The following is a 12,214-nucleotide window of genomic DNA, read 5'->3' on the forward strand; positions in this document are numbered from 1 at the left end:
AGGGAGTAAAAATAAATCTCTGTGTGACAAGAGAAAAAGGCTGCACTGCTCTGCTGAATTTTCCTAGTAAGCAAGTACTGACATACCTTTGCTGAAGTCTGTTTTACACATTGCTGCTTGGTGTGTCCCCTGCAGCTAGGTCTGGCGCAATAACTTGATTTGCAAATCTGATGTTAAAAAAAGATTGATAGGGAGAACTTCTGCTTGAGCCATGCCAGGGTCTTCAGCATCATGCACCTCCACAGATTGCAGATATAGAGGAACAGTGAACAATAATGATGGAGCCTGTAACTACGGAGAAGAGGGTTGCTATTGCCACGTGGTGGTTTACTAACACAGAATACTGCTACATCATGAACCAGCAGTTCTGGTTTGTGGCAGAGATAGCTGAAGAGGTGTGATTTGCTACAGGACTCAACCTGCTCTGTAAGCAGGTGTGCCTTGGTGAAGTAAGCAAAGCAATCTCTCCTCATTGAGCTTTTGAGCATCCTGGGATCACTCTTCCCTAATTCAGCATCATTTCAATTTTTTTCTTGCTTTACATACTACAGCACTATAGCAAGAATAGCTTCTCCACTTAACCTATTTCAGGGAATTTTTGTTGCTTTTGGTGTGAGTCATGTTTGGCATTTGTTTTTCTTTGCTGTAATCACCCTTTCATTTTGTAAACAGAGGCATGGATACTGGTGTAAGGTGTTCTTTTGTGCGTTTCCTCCATTTTTCCAACCTTTATCTCAGGAATCCTGTAAAAGTGCTATAAGGAATGTATCAGTTAGACTCAAAACAATGACAGTATAGAGGTTGGTTCAGCACTGGAAAAGTGAAGGTATGTCTATGACATAAGAGAACAAAAGGGATGAAGCAGCTACAATAAATGAGTCATTTTTGAGTGGCTTTTGAAGATGAGCAGACTGCATCAGCCTTTGTTGAATCTGAAAGATGTTTTTGGGAAAAAGTATATAGGCTGCCAGGCTCCAATGATTTTAGCACATGCAGCGAATTTTGTGATCCTCTGCCTTAGACAGGAGAATCCAAGCTATACTTTTTCAAAGTCCTTCCCAATTTAGTGACGTGTGACACTAAGGCCGTTGTCACACGGGCATCTGTTCCGTTAAATTTACAGTATATAGCGTCATACCTGATATCGGCACAGTAACGTTTCTTTGGGTCACCTCACGGCTCTTTGCGCTCTGAGCTGTCCACACCGAAGCGCTCTGTTCCATTCTCTCTAATGGTGCAGAAGCAGCTCCCCCCCCCTTTTTTATTTTTTTGCCGTTTAATTCCGCTATAACGGAATAACATTATATAAACATTCCCGTAGACCAACCCAGAACAACGCTGATAGGTTGCCCTTTTTTCCCGCCCATGGAGTGGTCAGAACATTGGTTGACCCTTTTGTTTTTCCAACTTTAGCGAGGTGTGGTTTTGGGTTAAAATATTTCTCCAATGGTGATTGAGTCATTTTTACTTCAGCAGAAAATTTGCATTGTGTTATGTCGTTATGAGAATGTAATTTTTTTTTTTTTAAAAAGGGAGTCGCGGGGAGAAATGGATTCTGGGATTGAAGGGAGGGCATAGGACGTTGCGAGGCAAAATACATCGATGTGAGGCATTCACACTGAGGCACAAAATATCGCGACTATCAAGCACAAAGCAGAAGAGAGAAAATCGCATCAGTGTTGGAATAAGGTGGGTGTTTGCTGGGAAATTGCGCCATTTTCGCGCTAAATAAAAGCCCGTGTGACGACGGCCTAAGAGGCTGCTGTTTCAGAAAGGCAAGCAACAAACTGCTCAAGTGTGTGATAATAGATTTTTTAAATAAAGCTTGCTTTTCCCCCTTGGTCATATTTCTAGAATGCTCAAGTACAGAACAACATATACAAAGGCCAATGGTTTGGCAAATCTTGCAGGGGAAAACCGGCTGTCTAAAACTGGCACAATCACTGAAGATACTGGTGGAAGTCAATATACAGCTGAGGCCAAGTTGAATACACTCTGCTACTCTAATGCCCAATGAGAGGGTTAGGCTCTGGTGACTCTATGGGCCAAACTACAAGTGACGGATGACACTTGAATGGCAAGTGTATTCCTCCCTGTACACTTGCCCTCCACTTGCTCTCCACTCAATCCACTTGCCGTTCAAGTGACATTCATCACTTGTAGCTTTGCCCTAAATTCCCCACTCTGGTGTGGTGGTTAGTGTGCTGGACTGGACACCCAAGTTCACATCTCCATTCAGTCATGGACTGGACACCCAAGGCAACCATTAGGCAACCTTGGCCAATCACTTTTCAGCCTTACATTTCATGGTTGTTGTAAAGATAAAACAGAGGAGTAGGGAGTCATCTATGCAACCCTCAGCTCTTTAGAGAAAAGGCGGGAAAAACCTGTGGTAGATCAATTTTACTTATGTGCTGCAAGGTTCAATAACTTTAGCAGTACAGGGTACTAGGCAACCCTACACACTTTATTTTGAAGTGCGCTTGAGGTGATTAACAGGAAAATTTTACTTCCCTAGAACAACAGCATTCAAGAGAAAGCATTTTGGAAATGTAACAACTGTTTGAATAGCAAAGCATGCAGAAAAGTGTTATTGCCTTAGGTACTGCAGTATCAGAGATCTGTAACTTCAAAAATAAAAGACATTTCTCAATCATTAATGTTGTCTCCATTGGCCATCTAAGAATCCTTGGGACTTGTGACCAACCATTCAAAATAAGGAATGTTAAAGACCTAGAAAGGCTCATTCTAGGAAGGGAGTGATCGAGAACCACAACATATTAATAGCTCTACAAGAAGCAAGTCTAGTAGCCTAAAACTGTTAACATAAAAGAGGTTTTTAAATATTTAATACTAATGGAACTGTGTTTTTGAAAACACATACCATAAACTCCAAAAAGGTGTTAGTAGTGAAGAGGCGAAATGCTGTTTTAAATTCTGACTAGACTGGATACAAAAAGTAGAAAGTCTGAGCATATCTGTGAGCCTGGGGCAAAAGACACAAATAGTAGCTCTGGAATCCAAGAGAACAGCTTCACAAATTTATATCGATACACAATGTCTTTATCTAATTAGTACCAGGGTATATTCAAATCTATAGAATACGAGAAAGAACGAAAACCCTACATGAGTATATAGTCAAAGAGAATATTAACATCAAGTCTGCAGCTGGCACTTCATGTAAACCTCACAATAAATTGTCTTATAATATTTTATTTTAAAAAGATGCCTAACACTGTGAATGCAGAATCCTAGTGAGCCCACTGTTGAGCTCTAAGCATATTTCTAATGTCAAATGAATCTTCAGAGACAAACATGGATTGCCATCTGTCAATTTTGCTGTCAGTATATTTGCTGATAGATTTTGGGATTAAAAACAAATCTGAACTTTTAAAAAGACCATGAAGAATGAGACTGGGTGGACTTCGTTGAATACTGCTACACTGTAACATACAGATCCAGTTGTGTAGTTGACAGTTGGTCTGACAGGCACGCCTTCTGGTTTTTTAATTGGCTTTAGATGAATAACAGTATTCCTGAACTTGCTTCCCTCCAAGTCTAACTGTATCTGTTTAGCTGCTGGAAAATATTTTAATATGTTTATTTGGATTTATAAAGTCTGCTCTCTCCCTATGGCTCTGGGTTTGAATCACAGCTGGCAAAACATCAGTGTCCATGAGTGACATGAAGTCAAAGCTCATTGACAGACTTGGGTCAACAAAAGAAGGAGATCAAAGGGAAAGGCAGAATTGTACAAAAAATATAATATGAGATGCATCAATTAAAGTATCTTAGAATCCTGACAGCCACCATGGGCTTCCAAAGATTACCTCCTGGAGCCCCCTTGCACAATTCAGACTCATCCTAAACATCACATGAAAACAAGGCATATAACAATGCCCAGCTTCTTGGGTCCCGCACAGCACCAGGGCTGCTGGAATTATGCCCCTCTAGTTTCTCTTCCCAATGGCCCTGAAAAAGCTGTTTATTATTTACATATTAAAATTATTTAACATAATACAGAAGTTATAGTGTAATGAACCACTCTCACTTGTAGTATGATTTCAGGCTCATTATTTTGTTTGTCCACAGTGTGTTAAATATATGATTATGCAAATAGCTCCCTTGAGCAAAAATGAAAGGTGGGGTACACATATTTTAATAGATAAATACATTTCAATGTGTTAATGCTTGTGGTTTTGTTTTTCTAATCTAGTACTGCTGTTGTTTATGATTGTGGAAAAGGAAAGTTTAATGTCTGGCATAAGTTATGGTATATAAATTTAATTATGATGATTCACTAAGGAATCCAGTTCTGCTACACCTTCCATGCCACCAGCCATATATTGTGACAAACTTCCTTTCAAGAAGGCAGCAATGCTTAATCAAGCCCCTGGTGGCCACCATATAAGGCTGGTGGACTGTGTTTAGCTCCATGGGCCATAAGGTAATTTCTCTGTTTAACTGTTCATATTCCATTCTCATAAGAGAGAAGGTTTTCAAGGGTGCTCCAGAGTAAAAAAAATGCAATTAAAAATAGATAACAAACTTTAAAAAAGAGGAAAACAGTATAATTTACCATAAAATCAAAAGGAACAGCAACTAAAACAATATAAAGATGTAAATTCAGCCAACTTGGCATCAATAAAACAGCATATAAAATGTTTTGTAATCTTGATATGGAAGGAAGGAAGGATACCAGTACCAGAAGGTGATAGTTAAGTTCTCCAGCTTAAGTTGGAGAAAGGCTCATTAGGCTGGTAGAAGGCTTCCAACTTTGCATACTAGTGTGGTAGGATTAATACCCACTGAATTCAAGTTTCCCAGCTGCTCAGCTGGTTTGGCCAGTGGGATCCAGAAGTGTTTAAGTGCAGGAGTGAATTCTTAGAGCTGAATCCTACTTCTCTTGGAAGTCCTGATAAGTACACACAATAGGATTACAACTTAGATGGAGCAATGCTCATCATTATCCCAACTTCTTCAAAAGACTGCTTTTTAGAAATATGAACCACAAGCTCATTTCATGACCTGCCTAATCTAAAGTACTTGGATTCAAAATGAGTCAGTGCTTACAGACTCACACTTATAGTAGGATTTGAGTCCAGTGGCACCTTAGAGACCAACAAGATTTTTGAAAGATATAAGCATTTGAGAGTCAAAGCTCTTTCTCCAGATACAGGGAGGAGTGGAGATCCCTGAGTCAGGAGGTGTGGGGGTGAAATAAAGAAAGGAACAACAACAACATTCAGTTTATATACTGCCCTTCAGGATAACTTATCACCCACTCAGAGCCGTTTACACAGCACCACAACAATCACACTGTGAGGTAGGTGGGGCTGAGAGAACTCCAAGAAACTGTGACTGACCTAAGGTCACCCAGCTGGCTTCAGGAAAAGGAGTGAGGAATCAAACCCTGTTCTCCAGATTAGAGTCCTACTGCTCTTAACCACTACACCAAATTGGCTCTCAGTCAAGATGTAAAGGTATAATACAGCTGATTAGGTGAGAAATTAGCTGATTAGAGCAGAAATTAGGACATTGCTGACCTAAAAGTGGCTGTCCTCAAACAAAGAAGCTTCGAGGGCACATTACAATCTGAGATTGCTGATTTTGAGTTAATTTACAAATTCAGAGAAATGGAATCCCCTGGGGCTTAATAGAGACATGGGATTCTTATCTTACTACAGATGCTAATTTCTGTTCTGACCAGCCACATTATACCTTTACATCCTGACTCCTTTCTTTGCTTCACCCCTCCCCCGTCCTGTCTAGGGTATAAAGGCTCAGGGATCTCCTCCCTGTATCTGAAGAAGGGAGTTTTGACTCTAGAAAGATTATACCCATGAAAAAATGTGTTGGTCTTTAAGATGCCACTGGATTCCAGTCCTCCTGTTCTACTGCAGACTAGTCTAGCTGAAGCACCACTAAAGGTAGAAGACACTTTATGATGTGGTGTTATGGCTCAGATGGAGGATGGGAAGCTGATTAGCCTTCTAAAATGTTTACATGTGTCTTTGTGTATATCTACTCATGTTATTGGAGAAAATTTTTAGTACAACTAGGGATTATGAAAGGCCTGGTTACAGTTTAGGGAGGAAAACAGCAAACTGGGCAAATGAAAGATTTTATCCACAGAGGGAGGGGTCCTAACGAAGCACAGGCTGCATAATAATCTTTCTGTGAACCATAAAATAATACAAGCTGAGGCCATTTCTGACATAATCTCTATCAGCAAGATGCCAGTGCTTTTCCAGATTTCCTAACGGGTCCCTGCTAATTCCATGCCAAAACTAGCAGTGGATTTCTTCCGTTTAATCTCCCCTAATGCCTTATTCGATTATTGTCACTGCTCTCCGACCGGGCACCGTCCCTTCAAACTGTAATTTGAAGGACTCAGATGAAGCTGGAGCCGGGCAGTAGGGGAAATCAGTGTGCACCCACACTGGCCGAGGAGGAGGGGAAGAGGAGACCCAGGAAGGTGGGGGCACGTCCATCTGCCCTTCCCCAGAGCAGTAGGTGGACGGAGGAAGCAGAAAGGGGAGGACTCGAGGAAGATGGGCGCCCAGGCAGGCGCCAGTTGACCAGGTGGGCATCGGGGACTCGGGGCAAGGCGCAAGCATGGCTTGGTGGCTCGCCTGGATGTGCTTGACTGGCTGGTAAGTCGAAAGTTCGGCGCTCCCGCTTGGCTTGGCGGGACAGGAAAGGCGGGGAGGGGGGGCGGGTTGTTAGTTGGTTAAGGGCTGGGAGGGGAACTGTGGTTTGTACCAGAGGGCACTCCGGACGAAGCCCTTGCTTGCACTTGCAGCCTCGACAAGGTGTCACCACTGGATTATCCCCCCGACGAGGGCGTCCTCTACTCTGAGAACATCACTCGGATCCTGGACAAACTTTTGGACGGTTACGACAATCGGCTCCGACCTGGTTTTGGAGGGCGCGGCAACCCAGGTGCTTTCTCTCCCCCTTTTGAAAGAGGACTCTGGGGTTGGTGGGGGGCTGTCCTGATAGACTCCCCCCCCCCCGCCCAACCCTGCGTCTGTCCTCCTAACCTTGCTTATATGGAAGTAAGACTGCAGGATGATAGGGAGGCAGCTGTTAAGCTTACCGTCTAGGCCTGCAGTAAGGCTTACTGCCGAGTAGACCAGACTAGCCTCAGTTGTTGGGGGTGGGGAGAGGGGAAACATTGGTCGCGCTTGGCCTGCTGAGCCGCCTTACACCTTTAGCGTCTGGGCACATGGCTTGCGGGCGCAGGAAGCGCAAAGCACCTCGAAGTTGGAGGGACGAGTCTATTGGGTAGAAGCTTGCCGGGGGGCTGGCAGAAGCGCACTGAGATCACCGACCTGTTGGATTCTCTTTCTCTCCCCGTGCAAACTTAACCGCATCCCAGGAGCTGTGACGGAAGTCAAGACCGATATCTACGTGACCAGCTTCGGCCCGGTATCCGACGTGGAAATGGTGAGGCCCCCTCCCCGCGCTCCCCCTCCAAGCAAGCAGCGGCATGGGACATCGGGCCCCCGCCCCCACCCCCCCCGGCCTGTCTCTGTTTTGCAGGATTCGTTATGTAGCATCTGAGCGGACTGTCATTAAAGCAGATTACTCGCTGTAATCTTTTTGGCAATCTCTGCCACAGAAGGCTCTGGCGCTGCTTTGTTCGTTGGAGCGGCAAGCAGAGAAAGCGCGGCGGAAAAGCCCAGTGGGGCCCGTCGGGGATTTCACTTTGGGGCGTCTTGCGTTTTAAGCACGTTGTCAAAGCCGATCCTCCCATGCAGCCTCTCTCTTCTCTCCAGAGCCTTGCGGGACGCTGGAAAGGCAGGCTTGCTCTTGGCATCGAGGAGGCCAGAGGACTGTCGGCGTTTGAGCGGGAGAACTAAAGTAAAACTTCACAAACACACCCCAGACGAAGCGGTCGGAGCGCTTCCTTTGCTCATGGAAAAGCAGATGGCAACAGGCAGTGAGGGAAGCCGGCGTGAGTCATCCACGCCGTGTGTGCTTTTCGTAGACTAGAACCACTTCTCCCCTCTCCCAACCGGGCCCTTTTAATGTTGGAATCTGGACCTGATTTCAACGTAGATTGGGTTTAAAGTAGAGTCCAGAGAAGGCATTATCATCCAGCTGCACTCTTACCTGCAATTCCCACTGAAATCATGAGAACTGCTGGGTAAGATTTTGAGAGTCAAAGTTCCTTTCCTCAGATCATAGAGCTTTTGTCCTCTAAAGCTTATACCCTGAAAATCTTGGTCCTTAAGATGCGACTGAACTCAAATCTTACTGTTCTACTGCAGACCAACTTGGGTCTCTACCTGAAACTATCTGCTGGTTAAATAAATATGATTAAGTTCAGGCATTTTAAATCTAAATGTCACTCTTTAGAGCCAAGCTACAAGTGACGAATGACACTTGCCTGGCAAGTGAACAGACTTTCGTATATTCCTCCCTGTTCACTTGCCAGTCACTTGCGCTCCAAGTGGAGTGCAAGTGAATGGGTGTAGAATAAGTGAACAGGGAGGAATACGCTTGAGACTGTTCACTTGCCAGGCAAGTGTCATTCGTCACTTGTAGCTTGGCTCTTAGTTGTCTTTGTTTGGTCTGTCCTTCAAAGGGCTCACATGAGGTCCTCTTTACCTAACAAAGGCGTTTGGCATAATCTTGCAAACAGTTCAGCAGTGTATCCAAAAAGCATTAGAAATGAGGATGGTTATCAATTCTTGCTACAAATATCTAATGGATCCCAGAGACCCAATTCAGATCCTCGCTTGCTATGAAACTTATTTGGTGAACTTGGGGTAATTACCCTCTCTTAACTTTAAATCTACCTCACAGGGTTGTTGTGGGGCCAAATGGAGAAAGTAAAAGTTATGTATGCCATACTGAGCTCCTTGACAGGAGGGGAGGAGGATAGGATGAAAACATATGAAATCAGTTGATCAATAATAATGTAATGCTATAAAAGTTAGTAAGGCTTTTGGGTGCATATGAGTGGACATATTAAAGGATTGGAAAATAAAATTTTCTACATCTATAGCCAGTTTATTTACTTAAGAGTTGCCTATCCCCAGAAACACAGATTAACAAATTGACAATGATATTCACTATGGAACCCCAATTTAAAGAGAGGGAAGCTGCACTAAACCTATGGCTGATGTACCATAATGATGACAGAACATGTAGACAGGAGGTCTTCAGGACAACATGATGTGTTCTGTCATTATTATGCTGACAAAAGATAAATAAGACAAAAGAACCAGGGTAAGGAAAGGGATGATCAAAAAAGTATTTAGGGCCTGCTTCCAGGGCTGCCAGCCCAAGACACTATTCCCTTTGCTTGTATTCCAGTGCTCTGAAACCTCCTTGTTTTTCTTATTGCAAAATAACTCCCCTCTCACACACTAAATCTCCTCCCATCTATTTCCTTGATTCCCCCTCCGGAAAAGCTTTTACCCCAATTGAAACCTCTGCTCAAATCACACCTTATATTAAATCAATAGTGGTATCAGGAATTACATTCTGTTTTAGGAATAAAAATAAGGCAGAGAATCTGTTAATTGATTTGGAGCTGCTCATCATGAGATGGGATATGTGGTATGTTTTCTCAGAGGCTGACTCTTGTTTAGTAACTATTTAAGGGTGATAGGCCTAAGTAATAAGTTGTGTATGTAAGGCTGAATAACCTAAATGTTGTTGGCTCCTGATCGTGGATTGGCTTGTGTTCCTTTAGGAATATACAATGGATGTTTTCTTTCGGCAAACGTGGATTGATGAGAGGTTGAAATTTGGTGGGCCCACTGAAATTCTGAGACTGAACAATATGATGGTCAGTAAAATCTGGACACCAGACACCTTTTTTAGAAATGGGAAAAAGTCCATTGCTCATAATATGACAACCCCTAACAGACTTTTCAGGATAATGCAGAATGGGACAGTTCTCTATACAATGAGGTAAGACTTCATTTTACTTTTACTTGTTACATTTATTCATTTATTTTTGCCTCTGGTAATGATTTCACTTAATCTGATTCTGTTTTTCTCCTTCCCAGACTTACCATTAATGCAGACTGTCCAATGCGGCTGGTAAACTTCCCAATGGACGGGCATGCATGTCCGCTGAAGTTTGGGAGCTGTAAGTCTGCAACCAGTTCATATCTTTCAGTAGAAAATGAGAGTAGTTTGTAAGTGCAAAGAAGTCCTCGATGTGCCAAAAAAAACCCTTTGATGTTGTGAGGTGTGAATTTTAAAAATAGCAGATTTTGAATAGAAAATGACACCTAGAAAGCATGAGAATGAAGTCATGCTTTCCGGCAGAGAATGCCCCCCTCCAAACAAAATCAGAATGAGAGGATTATATCTGGAGTTCCTAAGGGTCTAATAGAACCAGATGGAATAGCTGGGAAACAGACTAACAAAAGTCAAAGGTGGATTATTAAATAAGCAACCTGACAGCAAATATGTTTACAAGTTGGAAAAATTCTGATTAAAGGAATACAACACTGAATTATACTTTCCCCCAAACTGCTGTATCTCGTAGGGACCCTATTTATGGTTTCTCAGAAGTAAATATCTCTGGTCTTAATAGGATATGCTCCCAAAGAAATGCATAGGGCTGATGCTTCCATATACAAGAAATATCTTACGTGCTTCTTATTACTTTTCATCTCTCTTTTGGATGGATGCCCATTGCAGACTAGTGAATTGGAGTCCAAGAAACACAGTGGCTCAGTTTCTTTGCACAGAACTGCATAGAAGTGTGTGGTTTGGCTGAAGAAAGTATTAACATTTGGAAATAAAACTATCAATATAATTACAACAATTAGGTGTTTAAGCAGTTAGAATTCTTAGTCTGTAGGGCTTGTAGTTCTGAGTGGTTCAGCCAAGATATATCTTTAGTTTGCAACCATTCTATCTTCCCTACCATTTAGGAAGATGGGGAGAAGTTACCATATTATGGGCTATGAAGTTGCATGAGCCAATAGGGGTTAGAGTATGGGAGGAGAATCAGAGAGACCTGGGTCCAAATTCACAGACTGCTATGAAGCTGTCCTTGGGCCATTTGCATTCTTGGCCTAACCTACTTCATAGGATTGTTGTGAAGCTAACATTATTGTAAAATGGTTGCAGTGTTAAAATGGAGGAGGGAAAACCAACGTCTGCTGACCTGAACTCCATAGAGGATGGGTGGTATTCAAATGTGTTGGATAGATAGCCTTGAGATCTGTCAGTCTGTGAAAGCCAAAAACATTACTCCTATCCTGATTACCCCCATCCCATCTCTCCTAGTTTTTGCTAGAGCAATATGTTGTATATTCACTTTAAGGAGATACAATAAGTCTCTAATATCCTGTTTTTATCAAAAGCAGCATAGGATCAAACAGCTTATTGCAACCCAAGCTCCAATCAGTCCTGCACATTAACATGGTATTCACTGGCATACTGGGCAAATCACTTGGTGAGAGCCAGCTATTCTTGGGAACAATACCTGCCTGATTTGGCAGATTTAACTCTTGGATAGATGTTTGCTCAGCTAGACAATTGTGCAGGAAGGGAGTGAACATCTCCTCCTGTTCTCCTTTACTCAGCCAAACTGCTAGCTTGAATGCGGGCTACACCAGGAAAAAGTACTGGGGAGACAGAAGCTTAGCAAGCGATCCTACACTCAAGCTACCTCCCATGGCTTTTATTAAGCCTGGAGGCTGTCCATTAGGAATGCAAGTTGTCATACGTCAGGTCTCAAGGTTAGAATAGCTGTCCCTTGGAATTCAGATTAGGAAGTGAAAATGGGCTTTGCTTGTCTCAGTTAAAGATTTCCTGTCCACCTTGAAGGGAAAAATCATGACTAGGTAGAAGTCTAGGCTTTACATCACCTAGTCAGTGATTTGGCAAGGTAAGTGAGGCTCTTAGCCCAGTCTAGCAAGTAGGAACTATCACTTTTCGTTGCTGTGTTTCTGAGGCATGGAAGTTGTGACCTGCATGGCCAGACAAAGATGGAGCTAAGAAATGCACAATGCCCTAAGTCTTGTTGCTCTTAAATTTCTGTGAAGATAGCCACATATCTGCCCTGTCGTCCCCAGATATGCTGCTAACCATGAAGAAAATAATTGATAATGTCAATATAATCAATACAATTGATAACTTTTAATTACAATAACATATTATTATGATGCATTGTTAGAATTGCAAAATAAAGTGGGGAGGGGCAAGGTGTCAGGAAAATGAAGGTGTCTTC

The 12,214-nt window shown here is 42.7% G+C and overlaps 1 protein-coding gene across 1 annotated transcript in view; it reads left to right on the top strand.

Moving 5' to 3' along the window:
• The first annotated feature begins 6,857 nt into the window (after positions 1–6,857).
• The window catches only part of GABRA6 (gamma-aminobutyric acid type A receptor subunit alpha6), a 53,687-nt gene continuing 48,330 nt past the window's right edge, over positions 6,858–12,214 (top strand). The window contains exons 1-4 of the mRNA XM_054976953.1: positions 6,858–6,933; positions 7,388–7,452; positions 9,713–9,933; positions 10,032–10,114. Of these exons, the coding sequence (XP_054832928.1) occupies positions 7,450–7,452; positions 9,713–9,933; positions 10,032–10,114 (307 nt within the window). The 5' untranslated portion in view covers positions 6,858–6,933; positions 7,388–7,449. The remainder of the gene's footprint in view (positions 6,934–7,387; positions 7,453–9,712; positions 9,934–10,031; positions 10,115–12,214) is intronic.

This window comes from Eublepharis macularius, chromosome 4 (assembly GCF_028583425.1).
Source record: "Eublepharis macularius isolate TG4126 chromosome 4, MPM_Emac_v1.0, whole genome shotgun sequence".
In the NCBI taxonomy this organism is placed as follows: Eukaryota; Metazoa; Chordata; class Lepidosauria; order Squamata; family Eublepharidae; genus Eublepharis; species Eublepharis macularius.